Raw genomic sequence first — 19,520 nt, 5'->3', positions numbered from 1 at the left:
CGAAATAAGTGACTTGCACTCAGTGCATAAAGAATGTTAAGCTCAATGGAGGAAGGAAGGACTGTATAGAGGGAAAAGAGGGGTGGGAGGGGTGGGGGGGAAGGGAAAAAATAACAGAATGAATCAAACAACATTACCCTATGTAAATTTATGATTACACAAATGGTATGCTTTTACGCCATGTACAGAGAAACAACATGTATCCCATTTGTTTACAATAAAAAAAAAAAAAGAATGTTAAGCTCTTTGTTGGAGTGATCTGGTTACAAGTACAGTCTGTATTCATCATAAAGAAAATCTAAAGTTGAAAGGACCATTTTGAAATGCAGAAAATATGTTCATGCCCCCTGATAAAATGAATAAAGTCACAAAACCTCTTAACGAGTTTGTATTAATAGTCAAGTGTACAGAACAAAAACCAAGAGCTTCCCAGGAGCTAATTTCCTGGGTGCCATACAAAGGTAACTAACACCTAACCAAGTTGGTAACATTTAACATGAGCTCAACCTGCTGCTACCTTCCCTTTCCCCTGACTCCAGATTAAGTACTTGTGGTTTATTGTCAGCTTTCCTCATCTAGCTTTTCAGTTTCTTTGATGTTAAGCAATATTAGTGAATGACATCTTGCTACAAAGCTTTGGGCTAGGCTTATGCCCCCTGGAATACAGGCCTCCATGGCTTTCAAACTAAGAAAGTGAAATTCTCAAAGCCTCCTCATTCACCAGCTTCCTGGGCTGGGAGCACGGAGACTCTAAGAGCATCCAAGCCCAGTCCTGCTGTGTGTGTGTGTGTGTGTGTGGTCTGAGCTTTCCCACCCCCAGCCAAGGAGGCTGGAAGCATGAAGAGCAGCAGCGAAAGGTGATGTAATGCTGGGATGGGAAGAAATTGGGAGTGACTGCTAAGGGACACAAGTGTTCCTCTTGAGGTAATGAAAATACTCTAAAAGTGACTGTGGTGATGGCTGCACATTACTGAAGCCTGGAAAGTTGGCGAAACAGCTAGAATCTCCCACAGGGCTTCACAATGCCACAACCTCACATGGAGGGTGGCCCTGCCTGGGTTTCTAAGTCCATGATTCAAATTTTGTTTTCTTTTTAAAATAATTGGAGAATATCATGCTCAGTGAAATAAGCCAATCCCAAAAAATCAAAGGCCGAATGTTTTCACTGATAAGTGTATAATGATATACAATGGGGGTCGGGGGGTTGAGAGAAGAATGGAAGAACTTTAGATTATGTAGAGGGAAATGAGAGGGAGGGGGTATGAAAGATGGTGGAATGAGACAGACATCATTACCCTATGTACATGTATGATTGCACAAATGGTATGAATCTACATTTGTACAACCATAGAAACGAAATGATGTGCCCCATTTGTGTACAATGAATCAAAATGCAGTCTGTAAAAAATAAAAAAATTCAAAAACTAAAAAAAAATAATTTCTGTGACATGTACATGTAAATGCATTTTATCATAATTTTTTTTTAATTGAGAAGGGGAGGAGGTAAGTGAAACAACTTACTCTGACAAGTCAACCTGCTTTTGGGCAAATCTCAGAATAAAGCATCTCTTGTTTAACTGGGAATACCTCAAGATTGTAAGGGAAGACATTTAATATTGCCATTATTAAATACTCTTCTTTAGAAAACAGGGTTTTCTTGTTAATATGCAAAAGAGGAAAAATAGGATATTATGTCTAATGAGACTACATGAAACAGAACTTGACTTCAAATTGCTGTGTTCTTTACAGCAAATTCTATTTTTCTCATTTATTAATTCATAAAAAATACCCTAAATTTAAAATCATTAAAAAAAAACATAAAATATTATTTCTGCCTAAAGGTTCTACTTGTTCAGGTTTGAAAACCAGTGTTTCTGGCCGTGGCACATACACCATTAAGTCCCAAGTCAGGTGGGGAACACAGGGCGTGGTGAGGCCACTGTGTGGCTTTGAGGAGTCAAACTTGGACGTCTGGAAGAATATTACAAAAGACCACTGGGCAGAAAACAGGGGCTTGCTGGTCCAAGTTGTGCAGCATGGTGCAGCACTTATTCTTAAGATGATTCTATATAAGAGACTGGCAATTTATGCTGGGATTAGATCCCTTCAAAGTTCTAGATGAAACTCAATGCGAGTGTTTACCCTCCAACCTCTGCCTTTCAACTTCCTGACTAGCTTATGTAAGAAATGGCCTGTGTGCCAGAGGGGCCCTAACCCATGCTGCACACATGGGTACCCTGCCTGTTTGCTAGGCCTGATTCTGGTCTCAGGCACGTGGAACTGGATAATGCACACTCTCTGCCTTTAAACATCTTGTAGTGGAGCTAAACAAGGGATTGCTAAACGCTTCTCCACATGGAGGCCCCTCCAGGTCCTCAATCAGACTCAGTGATTGTGGCCTGTGCTTCAAAGAGCAAAAATGCTGAGCCAAGGCCAAGAAAACAGAATGCCTACAGTCACTGGCTACTTCCTTCTGTCTGCTCTCCTCTGCATCCAGCCTTCATCAACCTGGTTCTTCTATAACCCATTACTACCCTTCCTCATTTCTTAGACCCTCACATGAACCCAGAATTCGATTGGCTGAGGGAAGCTTATAGCCATTCAGTGGACTTAAAGACAGGGTTAAAAATGAAGTGGAAGCAGGTTAAATCACTCATGAACACATGAGTTTCAGTTTTCTTATCTGTTAAAAGGAGGAGTCACATTACTGGGTGTTCTAAACATCAAAAACCTGAAATGATGCAAAATCTGAAACTTTTAGAGAACCCAAATCATGCCAAGAGGAAAATTCCACACCATGAAACTCTGTTTCCATGCAAAGAGTATTTAAAATATTATATAAAATTATCTTTAGACTATGTGTCTGCAGTATATATAAAACATAAATTAACTGTGTTTAGACTTTGGTCTCATCCCTAAGATACCTCATTATGTATAAGAAAATAACCAAAATCCCAAATCCAAAACACTTCTGGTCCTAAACATTTTAGATAAGGAATAATCAACCTGTATATGATCCTTTTTTGGCATTAGTAATATGTCTGTGCTATAAGGTATTATGGTATTGATACAGTCACAGATACCACAGAGTATAGTTTTTCAAACAGGATCTCTCTAGATTATCCAGGCTGTCCTCAAATAAGCATTGCATGACAAAAATATTTATGTAACTGTTTTAAACTCTTAATTGTTAAGCAAGCCTCCTGCCTCAGCCTCCTGAGTTGCTGGGATTTACAAGTATGTGTCACTGTGCTTGGTTTCTACACCAGGATCTTTGTGCAGACATCAATGGGCCTTTCTTCTGGCCTAGAAAGAGCACACATGAAACTGAACCACTGCTCACTGCTGCTAAGGTAACACTAATAATAAGAATTACTACTAGTGGATGTAAAAATGTCAGAAAAGATATGCATGTATATGCTAAAAGCAGAGCCTTATAAGACTTCAGTTCACAGGAATCTAGTCTATGATGGATCACTTCCTCCTGTGTATTTTGTTGAACTGTCAGTTTTCACCATAATGAAAGTAATGCATCTCGAACAAGCAGCCGAGTGACAATAAAACAAGAGTCCTATGTGCACATACACATTCATTCACAACCCACTTCCTCCTCAGTATCAGAGAAATGCCAAATATGACAAAGGCTAATGATGGCTGGCACTGAACTCTAAAGAGCTATCATCATATGGATATCACATCTGTGCAGTATCCGTATGATACTCCCACAAAAAACAGCATTGCATGACCAAAAATGTTATATGACTCATTTAAACTCTTAATTATACCACATTCACAGAACTAGTCATTTACATAGACAGTGGTATATTCAGTTACTAAAATATGTCATATTTTTAGACCATTTTACTATCATGAGTAATAGTTGCAATGGGTCTTTATCTCAGGGACTTAAAAAAATCGTATTATGGAAAATTCTAAACATGCACAAAAGCAAAGAACAGTTTAATGAACTTTCATGTACACAACAACCAGCTTCAATGACTACCAAATTCCTAGCCAGTCTTACCTATGCCCCATCTTCTCCCCTCACTACAGACTAAGCAAATTCTAGACATCCTACTACATCATCCATAAATATTTTCCTCAGTAGGTATCTCTAAAAGATAAACATTCTTTTATTTTGTTAAAACACAATCACAACATTATCATCACACATTAAAAAAAAGATAAATAATAAATCCTTAAACCAACCAATATCCAGAGTGTTCAAGTTTCTACTGGGGGGACATTTTTAAATAATGAAAATTAGTTCCTCTCACTTTGTAAGTTAATGCAAACATTGATGGTAAGCAGAGAACAATGACACAAAATCTAGAGCTGTAGGTGCTAGGTGGTGAGGTTCAACAACTAGCCTTACAATCATCATGAAAGTCTGAACCTCTTCAAAATTACTGCTTATAACCACATCATGGATCATTATGATCATTTCCAAGTAGTCAAAATTACAGAGTTCAGGGCTAAAGTTGTGGCTCAGTGGTAGAGCACTTGGCTCGCATGTGTGAGGCACTGGGTTCGATTCTCAGCACTGCATATAAATAAATGAATAAAATAAAGGTCCATTGACAAAAAAGTATTCTAAAAATTTTTTAAAGTTCAATATATGAATGTCATGGTTTAATATACCCTACAGTATTAACTACTTTTAAAGGAGTCATGGGAACAATTTCAAATTCTCCACTGAGATTATTTTCCTATTTCTTCCATTTTTTTCAATTCTCTTTCTCACTTTTAAGCACAGACTAGAGTTTAAATTTCACTTACCTGTAAAGAGATGTGCACAAGTTTTCTTAAGCTTGTTGGCTTGATCAAATAACTTCCGAGAACTTTTGTTGGATGCTGGACTCAACCTCTGTCTCATGGCTTTGACACCCTGTCTGGAGTCTGGGTTGAAGAAAATCACAATTGGGAACCACTGGGTATAGTTCAACAGGTCCACAGCTTTTGGCGTCACATCCAGCAGTGCATGCTTATCCTGTTAAAGGTGAGGAAGTTACGTAAGTGATTATGTTCAGTTATGCAGCATCAAAGAGTTTGTTTTAATAAATAAAGGCTATATCAGGTAAAAAGTGTAAATTTGAATCAAAAGGCAAAAAAATATTTCCTTTCACATTATGTTCATTTTAACATTATTACTTGTTTAGAACTTCTAAATAAATAAATTACAATAGTCCTGCCACCCTTATTTGTGGTTTCACTTTCTGCAGTTTCAGTTACCCCAGGTCAAGAGCAAAAACAAGGGTGAGGACAGTGTAATAAGGCATTTAGAGAGAGAGAGAGAGAGAGAGAGAGAGAGAGAGAGAGAGAGAGAGAGAGACACTCCACATTCAGGTAACTTCATTATAGCATATTGTTATAATTGTTTAATTTTTTGTTACTTATTGTTATCTCTCCCTTACTATGCCTTTTTTATTGTTTTCTTTTGGTAGTACTTGGGAATGAACTCAGGGGCACTCTACCACTGAGCTACAGCCCAGGTTCTTTTTATTTTTATTTTTTTATTTTTTTATTTTTATTTTTTTATTATTTTATTGTAAACAAATGGGATACATGTTGTTTCTCTGTTTGTACATGGCGTAAAGGCATACCATTTGTGTAATTCTAAATTTACATAGAGTAATGCTGTTTGATTCATTTAGTTATTTTTTTCCCTTCCCCCCCACCCCTCTTTTCCCTGGTCCTTTTTATTTTGACACAAAGACTTTCTAAATTGCCTGGGCTAGCCTTGAACTTATGATCCTCCTGCCTCAGGCTCCCAAGTAGCTGGGATTTTAGGCATGTGCCACCTCACCAGGTCTGTGTTCTTCCTATCTATCTATCTATCTATCTATCTATCTATCTATCCATCCATTTATCTAGTATCAAGGATTGAACTTAGGGATGCTTAACCACTGAGTCACATCCTCAGTCCTCTTTATTTTTCACTTTGAGGCAGGGTCTCACTAAGTTACTGAGGCTGGCTTTGAACTAGTGATCCTCCTGCCTTAGTCTACTGGGTCACTGGGATTACAGATGTGCACCACCACACCCAGCCTGTACCTGATTTATAAATTAAAATTTATCATAGATGTATATGTATGGAAAGAAACATAGCATATATAAAGTTTGGCACTATCCATGGTTTCAGGCACCCACCAGGAGCCCTGGAAGGCATCTCCCTTGGATAAAGGGGAACTCTTATTAGTAGGTTATTTGGTATAATGTTGAGAAGTCTGAAAAGACAAATCATTATTGCAACTAAACAGTGACTGGTTTCCTCGCAGTGAAATAGACTGTGTTTACATAACTTTTACCATTAACATTTAATAATTATTAAATTAGATTCTATCCTAAAAGAGACTACAGCAAACCATAAGCCCATTCTTTCGCATAACAAGGTCTTCCAATGAATTTTCTCACCTGCTCAATAATTTGCCTCACAGTATTTAACCGAACTACTCCACTGGATTTCTCAGATCCTGCGTCTTTAGGTTCTGTTTCTGCAAAAGCAAAATGGAGTTAAGTAATATTTTAGAAATAAGTGACAATCAATATTCCAATCTAACATCAACAACGATGGGACATCTGACATTAAGTGGCTCCTTATGAGATGAAGTGGGAAGGACCATAACTCTTATTTATCAGAAATCTAATCATGTGGAAATGTTTAGGCCAGACTAATAGAGAATGCTCTATGAGCAACCGACTTGGACTCTTCAAAATGTCCCAAGTAAGGTTAAAAGCAAAAAAAGAAATACATAAGAAAAAACATACAAAAAACATAAAAATCAAATGTAACGCATGATCCTTGGTTGCATTTTTAATCCTAAATATAAAAAAGAGCTAAGTGGGACATAAGTGGGACAACTGAGGAAATTTGAAAAATGGACTATACATAGCATACAGGTTGAGTTTTGCTTATCAGAAATGTTTGGGACCAGAAGTGTTTGGATTTTTAAATGTTTGCATGCATGTACATAATAAAAACATATAGGAAATGGAATACAGGTCTAAAAACAAAATTTGTGTGTTTCATATTTATCTTTTACACATAAACTAAAGAAAATTTTGTGCCCTATTTTTAGTAATTCATCACAGGAGGTCAGATGTGAGATCTTTGACTCATGACATCATACTGGTGCATCAGATTGGTGTAAAATCTGCAGGTGCAGATTTTGGAGCATTTGGGATTTTAGATTTTCAGACTAGGGATTCTCAACCTGCAATATCACTGTATCAGGGTTAAACTTCTTGACCACTGAGATGATAATGGTATTGTGACCATGTTAAGAGAATGTTCTTAGGAGATTCACACATACAATTTAGGGATAAAGTGTTATAACATTCTCAAATTAAATTCTTGATTCAGAAAAATGAGTATGGTAGTGAGTGTGTGTGTGTGTGTGTGTGTGTGTGTGTGTGTGTGTTTCCATGGACAGCGGGTAGAGTAAAGAAAGTGTATACAGCAAAATGTTAATAACAACCAGTGGTCAGGAGAAGGATATGAGAATGTTCATTATTCTTTTGACTATAATGTATGTCAGAAATTTTTCAAAATAAAATTTCTGGCAGAAAACATCACTAACAGACTTACTAGCAGTTTGGAACAAGTCAGGTAACTCATTTGCCAACTTTTCCATTGCTATATCTGCTATGGGGCCAAATAAGACCACAGGTCTCTTGAAACCAGCTGAAACGAGACAAGACAGGCCATTAAAAACAACACATGTGCTTGCTGCTTAGATAAGAAGCATAGGCTTTTGAAAATAATCCAATTAAATGAGAGAAACTGTGTTTTCCCACCCACAATTGAACCCAGTTCTCTTCTAAAGAACATGCCTTCACTACCCCCACCCTTTTTGAAGATAACCTTTGCTATGGGTAATATATAAAAACTTTGGAGTGGTGGTATTAAAAGGTTTTTGTTTTGTGTTTTTTTCTTTTTGGTCATGCACACCTGCCTCCACTGAGGAATCTGAACGGTAACATTTTGGAAGTCAGGCTCCAGGTTAGCATAAGATTCCAACTCTACACCCTGCCTCTGGTGTAAGTGATATAGGTGGGTTAGAACTTCACCACTGCAGCCTGAAAGTGGAGGAGAACAGGCACAGAGCCCAGGTGGATCACTTCCTGGCCCCATGGAACCTCTCACCTTCTCGAAGCAAGACCCTCTCGTAAGCCGGGAACTTGGTGCTAACAGACACAGCAGCTGTTAAGTCTTCCCGGCTCTTCCTTAGGTTCTTCTTCACCCCAGATCTCTGGCCACGCATTCTCCAAAAATCTGCCCTGTCCCCAGCATTGTCTCTCTGGGCATTCTGGACACTAGCCATCTGTTCAGCTCTGAGAGAAGAAAGCATGGGAAATGAATCTCTGGAGCCAGAACACGTGGCACATGTGTACGTCATGAACCAGATCTTGTCAGTTTTGCTTAATAACTGGGATTAGAGAAGCTTCAGCTTGACAATGAAGATGTTTCCAAGGGGCAGGAGAGGACATGGGGACCTTTGCTTCCCCATCGACACCTAAAAAAGGAGGGGTCTCAATGAGACCCAGCAGTAGGAACTCAGTGATAAATATAGTAAATTTGGTTCACCTGGTATGTAGGTATATAGTAAATGTACCTGCGACTCCTATTATAATACAGGTATCTTTCCTAGGTCCCTGGCACTGCCACCAACTAACAGCATTCACTGGGGTGCATAAACCTCTCCCAAGGAAGGAGACCAGAGGTGCTACAACCACTCAGTACCTCCTGTGTACATTGTGCAAAGTGGTAGACGTTCCTTGGGAAACTGCCAAACACAATCAAGTGCAAAACCCACCATGCAATGCAAAACATTCATTGCACACCAGCTGGTGGCGATTTACAGTTCCAGTTCCAGTTTCAAGAGCTACCTTCTCGAAACAAATAGATGATGACAAATAATGAGGTCATGCAGGAGAGGTCATTTGAGGCCTTTATAGTTTGGATCTGGAAGCTCACCCAAAGGCTCATGTGTTGAAGAGTTGGTCCCAAGCTGGTGGCACTACTGGGAAGTGGTAAAAACTTTAGGGAGTGAGGCCTAGTTGGAGGAAGTAGGTCACTGGGGCATATTCTTGTCCCTGGTCCCCTCCTTTTTCCAATCGCCAAGAGGTGAACAGTTTTACTCCACCATGTGCTCCCTGCCATCATGTTCTGCCTTACTTCAAAGGCCACACTGATGGGGTCAACTGAATGACTGAAACTTCTGAAACCATAAGCCGAAATAACTCTTTCCTCCTCTAAGTTGTTTTTCTCAGGCATTTTGTCACAGTGATAGAAAGCTGACTTAACACAGGAAGGAGGGATTCTGTTGGCTTTTTGGGGGGGAGGAATTAAAGGGATGTGTGGAAGTGAGAAATCTGAAGTACCTGCTTTTGTTGGGGATCAAGCCTTTCTCCAATTCATTTCCGATCCTCACAGCCAGCCAGTGGCCTAGCTTGCCGTCATACAGAGTATCGACTACTCGAAAGACCTCCCCCCTGGTGAAGGCCAGGCTCTGTGGAGTTTCCTTCTCACATTCAAAGTGGCTTCTTATAAAAAACGAATCCCCTCTCCCACAAGCCAGGATGTCTCTATACACTGAAAGGCAAAAGCATAGTTCGCTGCATTTGGTTTAGCTAAAGATCTTTCCTGAGTTCCACCTTCTCCCATCTATGATCACCCACTTCTCCTTCTCTCCATCCAGTGAAACTCGGCACATGGGCCTTACAGGAATCACAGCTCTTACAGGAAGAAGGGTAACTATATGAGCTGCTGTAATGGTTAATGTCACGTCTCAAATAGCCTGGGCAATGGGTGCCCAGATATTTGGTCAAACATTACTCTAAACATTTCTAGAAGGTGTTTCTACATGTTTCTAGAGGAAGGGTGTTTTGGATGAGATTAATTATTTAAATGGGTAGACTGAGAAAGCAGATTGTCCTCACTAATGTGGTAGGCCTCATCCAATTAGCTAAAGGCCTGAATAGAGCAAAAAGGAAACCCACACTCAAGTTAAGAGGGTATTGCTCTTCCCACCTAGTATCCTTTGAACTGGGACATCGGCTTTCCTCTGCCTCTGTGATGGAACCTATTGTCCTAGTTAAGCCTTCCAACTGGCTCTGCTAGGTCTCTAGCTTCAGCTCACCCTGCAGACCTTGGGATATGCCAGACTCCATGATCCTATGAGCCAATTTCTTATGATAAATCCTACTGGTTCCAATGTCTCCCATGGGTTCTGTTTCTCTAGAAAACTCTCCCTAGTACAGCTGTCAATCAACCCAGTGAAATGGGCAGGGACGAGACTATGGTGGTCCCCACTTCACAGATGCAATCAAGGCCTGAGAAGGCAAAGCAGCTTGTCACACTGGTCAAGACAGGAGCCAACAGCTGATGTGGCTCTGGTTACCTGTCATATGGAAACAGTAATAACTCCAGGCAACACTTAATAGTTTATCATTGTTCAGAAAAGCAGTTTAATTCCAAACTGACATACCAGTGAAATTATTTCAGGAGATGGAGAGGAAACATTTTTATACAAAATTAAATGGCACTCAAATTTTCTCCAAATATACCTGGGATATATTTGGAGACCCAGGGATTAGGAGTCATTTCAATTTTTTAATTTCTGAATTTTCCTATTCTCGTCACTAGACACCTCTTTCATCCTTCCCACCTTCCCCAAGGAAACGGAATGACCAAACATGCTCACCATCAGCTCGACTCTGAGCTAAAATGATCACCATTTCACCTTTGGGGATTTCTAAGAGGTAGAGTACAGCATCCTCCCGGACCAGCCCTCTGAAGTCCTGTGTGTTCACCTAATAGAAAGAAAAAACAGTGGGGGCGAGAGTTTATAGTTAGGAGTCTGTTTCGTCAGAGCATCCCAGAGCAAAACAAGGATGTGCCCAGGTTCCTTAGTGTCTCTCCTTGTGCCCTCCTCAGCACCCACATAGGCCTGGGCTGTGTGGGCACCACTACCCCTTCCTGCCTCCCCACACTGCTAACCCCGTTAGGAATAAACCACTGAACCAAGGATTTGTCACTGGATCAAACTGGACTATCTTGTGGTTATGTCTGTCTCCTCCTTTTCTCTGAGTCTCCCATAGAGGTGGCCAGCAAGGTGACATGCAAGCATAGAAAAGATGTTAGAAAGCAATAGAGAGTGGTGAGGTCTGTGGTAAAGGAGCTTGGTGACACAGTGTTTAAATCAATTCAAATAAAATCCACAAATAAGGATTCTGATGAAATCCACCTTTCTCCTACAGTTCCTATTACCTAAAAGGCATCTAACCTGTGTTATGAAATCAAAGGGCATTTATGAAGTTGAAAAGCATCAGCCTTATAGCAGACCATTAGTGTAATACATGGCTTTATATAACATAAGTTTCTGGCTCACACCTATTTCTAGCAAAGAGCCCACATTTATTCCACAGTGATTCAATAGGGGTCACTATAAATGGCTTTTGGAAAATAAGAGAGGAAGAAAAATTGAAAGGGCACAACAAAAAAATATATTTTGAAACCATAATTCTGTATCCTTTAAACTATTTCTAAACAGAATACAAATAAGCAAATTACAAAAATTTTCTTAAAGGGTTTGATTATTTTAATAATATTTTATAGAAATGAAAAGATACAGAATTCCTATGAAATATTTTCTTCAGTCATTGAGAGCTGTAAAATCCTTTCAATCATAAAAGTAATGCTTTATTACTGGGAAAAAAAAAAACTATCATTAATTTAGGGCCTTGATTAAGGCCAAATGTGTGATTAAGTGAAAGTAGGCATTAGACTGAAACTAATTTGATGCTTTTTAAAAAAATTAGATTTTGCTAAAGCAATCAAGCAAACCTTTCCTATGAAACAATATTTATTATTTAAGATACTGTCATTCCACCTTTCTGTCCCCAAACAGGGATCATTGAACTTTGGTGCTAATCTTTTCTTATGCAGTTTCTGTATTTCTGTATGGCTTACATATATGATTTTATATGAGCTGTAAATGCTTATAAGCTATGGGGTCAGGAGGAGGACATCAGAAGTCCCTCTGTCCATCCCTATGACGACATGAGGCTAAACATCAATCAGGTCAAAACCCACAAAGGTCAAAATGAAATCCCTTGAGGTAGCTTCATTTTAAATATCCACACGGTTAACAATCAAACAAAAATGTTTTTCCCTCTCTTCCATCCCATAAAGGTTTCTGAAAGAGAAATGACAACCATACTAGATAAATAATAAGCAACGAGATGGGTCAAGTTAAGCAGGAAAAAATAACGCATGTACATTTCTGTTTGGGGCAAGACATTACACTGTAGCACAACTTTCATTCCACACATTAGTCTGTCACCTTTACAAAACAGAGAGCCACACTTAGAAACCCTGCAACTGAAAAATGTGTTCAGTCTAGGGACACAGTGCACTTCACATATTCAGTCTGGGCATGAAAAGTAGCACTGAAACAAATTAAAGTGAAAAGAGCCAGGGCAGCACTTTTGCACTTTGAGGGTTAGATTGCACAGTCCTTTCCGATAAATATCCTCTTTCATGAGCTATTTAATAGTCCACAGGGTCCAGCCGGGTTTGCCGTGAGCCTAGAGGATCCTGTATCAGCTACAGCTCACCATTGTGCAGCAGCTTTTCTGCCCTAATAGGCAAATGCAATCTTTTGCACCCTTTTGCAGAACTCAGGGCTCCTTTTGTAGTCCACAGAAAATTTATGCCTACCCATGAAAGAGGACCACCTAACCATCTGACCTCCCCATACAGGAATACTGCAAAAGAAGCCAGTTCCCAGTTTCTTTCTTGTTGCCAGGGTGAGATCAGGAAACAAAGCATTTTTTAAGCCTAAATGCTGAGTAATATGACTTTTTACCCATTAAGTGATGCTCCCTGTCTTTAATAATGACTAATAGGGAGGTGGGACTGTCAAGTCCCTAGATGAATTCACTAGGAAATTCAGAAAACACTCCCCCCCACACACACCACCAACAACAACACAAACAGGACAGTTTTATTTTATTCTTGAACCTTAAAGAGTAAAAGCTCCAAATCTCCAGCTGACACCCTATGGCTTCACAGCAGTTAGGAAATATGCTTCTTCTTCATTTACTGAGAGTAAAGTGGTATGCTCTGGCACCTGGACAGGGTTTTTATCAGCAGCATTTGGTGGTGAGTGTTTCCTAGGATCATGTGCTACCACAACGTTCATTCAAGTACCAAGTCTTCTAGGAGCCCAACCAGAGCCAAGGAGGATCTAGAGTTTCACTTGGAAAGCTTTAGCAAAGCTCATGATCAAGGTCTGCCCTTCCCCTACTCCAGAAACGAAATCTGAACTACTGCCATGGAGCCAAGTGCTGAGAAGGAAGCAGCCATCTGCTTTTGTACTCCGCTGCCTGTTTTCTCCAGGGTTCCGTGAATTTCTCTCTCCTCTCCTTTGAGCCTAGAAGTACTAACTGACCCTCAGTAAATGACACAAGGGCTTTCCACTAAAATTAACAAGGAATAAGCAAACAAACAGACCAAGAATAGACATGGAAAAAAATCCCAAAATTTCAATGAAGACAGTTCCCTAGCTTGCTGTGTGTCTTCAGCAAAGAGGTACTTGGCATAAAATACCAAAACTGAGTTATTTTTTAATTGTTGAACACCAACAGATTATAGAAACATGCGATAATTTTAACAAAACTACCAATATGATGGGCTGGGGATGTAGCTCAGGGGTACAGTGCTTGCCTAGCATGCACAAGGTTCTGGATTCAATCCCTAGTACTGCAAAAAGAATAAAGAGAAACAGAAAAACTACCAATATGTGATAAACCACGAATTCTTTTCCTGGATGGTTTTAGAAGTGAACAACATACCGAGTGGCAGCTATGTGTCATCTGCCAGGAACTGTGCTCTGCCTTGGAAGTGTTATGTCTTCCAATACCTATCCTGAGAGGTAGGTATTCTCATCCTGACTCAAGAGACCCAGAAACCGCATCTTAGGGTGAGCCGGGGTCACAGAATGACTGAGAGGCTGGAGCCGGGCTCAGATAACAGTGTCTGATGTTAAATACTCATGTCTTCTCAATTAGGCCACAAGACCCATTGAAATTTCTTTCTTGTGGGTTCTTAATTAGACTCTTGACTTTTTTCATTAATCAAACTACTAAATTCATAGTGTCTTAAACACTATAAATTCCTGCAGACACAGGGATGAGTTTTGGATTCTAGGGTTGACAAGACAGGGTCCATGTGAGATGAGACCTTAGAGCTGGACATCAACACACCTGCCATTGACCATTTTTACCAGATGACCCCCACCCCCCGCATCCCTCCTTTTGAAAGGACACCCAGAAAAGCCCACTCGGCAAGAGAATACTGGAAACAGGGCTGCGCTTCCCTCACCTTCAGAATCTGGTCTCCCTCCTGAAGCCCTTCCTGCTCCGCAGACGTACCCTCTTGAATGCCAGCAACAAATATCCCAACGTCATTGCCACCAGCCAAGCGGAGGCCCACGCTGTCTCCCTTCTTGAACTTCACCATTTTGGTGTTAGGGCTGCAACAGGTTTGGTTCCAGGAAGAAAAGATGAGAGATCATTTCTTAAAGGGGAGGGGAGAGGGCACATTAGCAGATGAGAGAGTTAACTTTGCCTATCTATAGAGCAATTTATAAATGACATTGGTCTCATTTTTCTCATCTATTGTACAATTTTATTCTCCTTAGAGCAATGAGATGAATATCAGCAGGCCCACATTACTGAAGAAGGTAATGTTTGCATTAGCTTATTCAAGATGAGAAAATAAATAAAGGGGAGGATTAGGGATAAAGTTAAGTTATCCAACACACAGTTTAGAATTCTTGTAAGGGAAAACCTGCAGGCACCCACAGCTCAAGACATAGCTGGGTTCATGGAACCTGGTCCTAATCCGACTGCTGCTCCTGACACCACCAAACCAGAGGCTCATTATCAAGTGCAAATCTCTGATCACCCCTGCTCCCTTCCCCACATTGGTATCATCATGTCACTGAAGCCACTACTGCGGCACCAGTTTAGCAATGCTTCACCTGTTTGGGAGCTATGGATCTGCCAAAAGCAAATATTCAGAATAACATTCTGGAGAAGTAGGTAGGCAAGCAGGCAATATCATCATCACCAAGTTCACCTACTTCCACATGTTGCTTTTCGTACAAATGATTCCACTCAAAAATACCAGCAGTACGGGTTGCTTAAAGGTGGCTGATTATATGCAAAATCACAATCTATAGGTAAAGAAACACTATTCTTTTGGATTTTAGTCAAGGAGATGAGTAGTGTGGAAAAGAAAATGAGAAAAAAAGAGAGAAAGAGAGGCCGGGGTTGTGGCTCAGCGGTGGAGCACTTGCCTAGCATGTGTAAGGCCCTGGGTTTGATCCTCAGTATCACACAAAAATAAGTAAACAAAATAAAGGTATTGCATACATCTACAACTAAAAAATAAAAATTAAAAATAGAGAGAGAATATATACCCATATATTGCTTCATCTTCAGGACTAGGACGAAGAAAAGTTCTTGGTGCTGCTTTGGGTTGAGGAGCTGTGAATTACAAAACATCCACTGTTACTGACCTGGACAAGCAAGAGATGGCTTCTAAATTTCAAATGTGCAAACATACAAATATTCCAATATTATTTCAAAGTTACCATATGTGGTACTTTTGCTACTTTTTATAGGTGTCCACATCTGGAACAGTGGGACAAAATGGGTTATGGTGAAGCTTAATTTTGAAGCATTAGCAGGTGCCAATAGTTTCTCAAAATAGTAAGAAGAGAAATAAATCACCAAAATGCAATGTACACATGTACAAGAAGACAGTATTTTCTAGAATTAAAAGATCATATAATGAGGCTACTCGTTTCCCATGTATAAATATTTATGCACATAAAACAGGATGATAACTGCAGGGTGGCCGAGTTAGGGTAATGAGTTTGGGATCATGGATGGGAGCAACAGCACATAACCCATCAAATATGTCAACTATGATCGATTCTTTTTTTTTTAAGATGTTGATAGACCCTTATTTTTATTCATTTATTTATCTGTGGTGCTGAGAATCAAACCCAGTGCCTCACATGTGCTAGGCAAGCACTCTACCACTGAGCCACAACCCCAGCCCCTAATATGATCAACTCTGAAGGCATAAAGGAAGGATGGTTATATTTTTTTAATGAGGAGGAACTCAACCATGTTAAGAATGAGTTTTTATAATTTCTCTCTCCCTTTCTAGCCAGTCTCTGAACCACATTAATTCTAAACTTCAGTGTTGAAAATGAATGTCTCGGGTTGGGGGTGTAGCTCAGTGGTGCAGTATGCACTTTGCATGTACAATGCCCTGAATTCAAACTCCAGGCCCTGCAAAAATGAGTGGTCTTGGGCTGAGGAGATAGCTCAGCTGGTAGAGTGCTTGCCTTGCAAGCACAAGGCCCTGAGTTCGATCCCTAGTACCACAAAAAAAAAAAAAAAAAATGAGTGGTCTTAAAGCCTCACCTGGTTCCTCTAGGTATCTGGGTTCCTTATTGGTCTCTGTGACAACTGTAGCTGCAATGTCCCCGGTGGACTTGAATGGAGTGGGTGTGGCACCCATCTTGGACAATCTGTTGGGTGTGTCCTCCTTTGAACTAAAGCATGTGTTATATTAATGTCTTGGAGGTAACAGATTCACAAACACGCATGTGTGTATATTCACAGTGTGCAAGGGAAATACACATCATCTTACCTTGGCCTTTCCTTCAGCTTCTCGTTGGAGGAATGATAATCATAATCAGAATACTGCTGGTGTCTCTCTTCTGGAGAAAATGATCGGTTTGACTCTATTTCTGAGATATCTGATTTCAAAAAATAAAGACTTTCATAGTAAAATATTTAAGATACGTATTAGAAATTATACTATTTCCTCAGAAGAAGATATGGGAAATGGAAGAGAGGCAGAAAAAAAAAAGTTAACTTTAAGGGAAAGGCATTAATTAATAAAGAGGAAGTCAAATTCAGAATTGTACATTTCTCTTTCATCCCACATTCCTTTATAACTGCAGCTCAAGGATAAGAATTCAGTTACAGTCAACCCTCAACATCTGCAGGACCACAGTTTCAGGCCCACTCCAGTCAAAATCTGCACAGGCTTAAGTCCTTTATACAAATGGCATGGTATTTGTAAGTAACCTACACACTTCCTCCTGTATACTCTAAATCACCTCTAGATCACATATAATGCCTGATACAACATAAATGCTATGTAAACAGTTGAAATAACAAGAAAAAGAGGTCTTAGTACGCGTACTAAAAGATGGAGTATGTGAAATGGCAACAGGCTATGGGAGAGTGTGCCCAGGTAATACTTCATTTATGTAGATTCAGCACAGTGCTTAGTATGTGACAGACTCAAGTTTTGTTCCTTGGAACTTGCTAGAATTGTTTTTTTCCACATATATTCAATCTGGGGTCAAGGAACTGGAAGGCCAGTTGTACTGGATCATGTATGTATTTGGTCATTCCTATCAAATAGATCAGTGCTTCTCAAATCTTAATGTGTATTCAGATCATTAAGGATCTTATTGAGGTGCAGTTTTTCTGGGGTAGGGCTTGAGATTCTGCAGTTCTGTCACACTCCCAGATGACACTGATGCTGCTGAGGTGCTGGGGACCACGCTCTGAGTAGCATGGAAATAAACTGCAAACTCCCAGGATTCTGGGGTTAATTCTCAAGATCCTTTTGCTTTCCTGAACTGCTCTCTTGGCAGTGACCACATAACCAGACTTTTTGATATGCTGGAGATCAAATTGAGGTTTTTTTTGGTTTTTTTGGTTTTCTTTTGGGGTGGTGGGGCGGGTACGAGGGATTGAACTCAGGGGCACTTGACCACTGAGCCACATCCCCAGCCCTATTTTATATTTTATTTGGAGACAGGGTCTCACTGAGTTGCTCAGCACCTTGCTTTTGATGAGGCTGGCTTTAAACTCACAATCCTCCTGTCTCAGCCTCCCCAGCTGCTGGTATTACAGGCATACACTACAGTGCCAGGCCAGTTTTAAGTTTTAAAAAGAAATTCTGTCCCCTGTTAGCCCGGCGGAATTCAACTGTTTTACTGTAGCTTCCCCGTCATCTTTTCTATTCTTCTGTCTGTCCTACACACTTTTCTCTATCCTCCTGGCTTTCCACTCTCTCTAGCACGCGCCCTTTCTTTTCCTTTCTATTTTCCTCTCATTTTCTCTCTTACCCTGCAGGGAGACACTCTGTTTGCTTAATAAATTCCCTTATGTGAAAAAATAAATAAAGAAAGAAAGAAAAAGAAAAAGAAATTCTTTTTTAAAAACCAAAATCTTGTTTGAAACCTTAGGAACTTAATATTTTCTCAACTTTTTTGTGCACAAAACTAATGGTAAATGTTCAAACAGGATAGAATATGACTTCTTATTAGTAATTTTTACAAGGTGAACATGTAATCATATGTATAATTCATATCCAAGAAATGAATGTAACTTTTAAAAAGAGAAGAGGTAACCTTGATTGAACATCAAATATTGAGCTTTTTGGACTGATTATTATAGTGTGTACATATTTTAGCTACACTCCAGATTGTCTTCTCTATTGGAAATACTAATAACTACTTTTTAAAAATGACATAAACAAATGCAGGAAAAGAGCAATAAGCAAAGGGATACATGAAATAGGTTAGTTCTCAGAACCGCTCAGACATGCGTTTCTTTTCTTCAATCAGGGTCTGTGTTGCCCAGGTTAACCTGCAGCTCCTGGACTCAAGTGATCTTCCTGCCTCAAGCCCCAGGGTAGCTGGGACTTCAGGTGCATGCTGCCTTCCCCACTAGCAAGCATACATTTTTAACTAACAGGTTTTGATTTCAGTGGCTTAATTAAGAGTCCTCTGGGAGTTCACAAGTGCACCAGAATTTCATACTGGAGACCTAATTTCAATAGATACTTTAATAAACATATAACAACTGAACACTTACCTTTTGGAATTAAAATTTAAAAGAGAAGCCTTCACTGGAAATTCAACTTCTGGTCAGCTGGCTATGCTAACCAGATGAGAATGCAAGACCAATGGCTAAGCTCACCACCACCCTCTTTCCTTACCTTCTATTTCAGAGTCACTGTCATTTAGTGAGGGGATGTTGATGAGGGTCTGCCTGCTATCTCTCAACACCACAAGCTGGAGTTTTCCTCTGGACTTCTCTATCAATTTTCGTGCATCCATTAAAGACATGTTCTCAGTGACGGTTCCATTGATCTATATTTATGAAGAACAATAATGCTACATATGATTTAACTATTCACAGCTAAGTAGAAAATTCATACTCCTCCCTTCTAAAAATATAAAGGCTCGGCTCAGATACTCAGACAGACATGGACTTAGGATCACTGAATAAAAAAAGAAAATTATCTTTTTCTTTTAACCTTAAGCAATGATTATTTGTATTTATTTTATTGAGATATGTTATGCATAAAAGAGTTAATCTGCATGTCCTGTGTAGAGAAGCCACAG

At 39.7% G+C, this 19,520-nt stretch overlaps 1 protein-coding gene across 5 annotated transcripts in view; it reads right to left on the bottom strand.

The window, feature by feature from the left end:
• Tjp2 (tight junction protein 2) overlaps positions 1 to 19,520 on the bottom strand; it is a 138,934-nt gene that overhangs the window by 9,572 nt on the left and 109,842 nt on the right. For all 5 annotated transcript variants that reach the window (XM_047524530.1, XM_047524529.1, XM_047524527.1 and 2 more), the window contains 11 exons: positions 19,112 to 19,265; positions 16,739 to 16,847; positions 16,510 to 16,640; positions 15,492 to 15,558; positions 14,390 to 14,540; positions 10,707 to 10,815; positions 9,385 to 9,595; positions 8,147 to 8,334; positions 7,589 to 7,684; positions 6,415 to 6,494; positions 4,780 to 4,990 (listed from right to left, as the gene is read on the bottom strand). In XM_047524530.1, the coding sequence (XP_047380486.1) occupies positions 4,780 to 4,990; positions 6,415 to 6,494; positions 7,589 to 7,684; positions 8,147 to 8,334; positions 9,385 to 9,595; positions 10,707 to 10,815; positions 14,390 to 14,540; positions 15,492 to 15,558; positions 16,510 to 16,640; positions 16,739 to 16,847; positions 19,112 to 19,265 (1,507 nt within the window). The remainder of the gene's footprint in view (positions 1 to 4,779; positions 4,991 to 6,414; positions 6,495 to 7,588; positions 7,685 to 8,146; positions 8,335 to 9,384; positions 9,596 to 10,706; positions 10,816 to 14,389; positions 14,541 to 15,491; positions 15,559 to 16,509; positions 16,641 to 16,738; positions 16,848 to 19,111; positions 19,266 to 19,520) is intronic.

Source organism: Sciurus carolinensis, chromosome 14 (assembly GCF_902686445.1).
Source record: "Sciurus carolinensis chromosome 14, mSciCar1.2, whole genome shotgun sequence".
Lineage (NCBI taxonomy): Eukaryota > Metazoa > Chordata > Mammalia > Rodentia > Sciuridae > Sciurus > Sciurus carolinensis.
The sequence above is the reverse complement of the archived record's forward strand: the minus strand, read 5'-3'. Positions and strand labels throughout refer to the sequence as shown.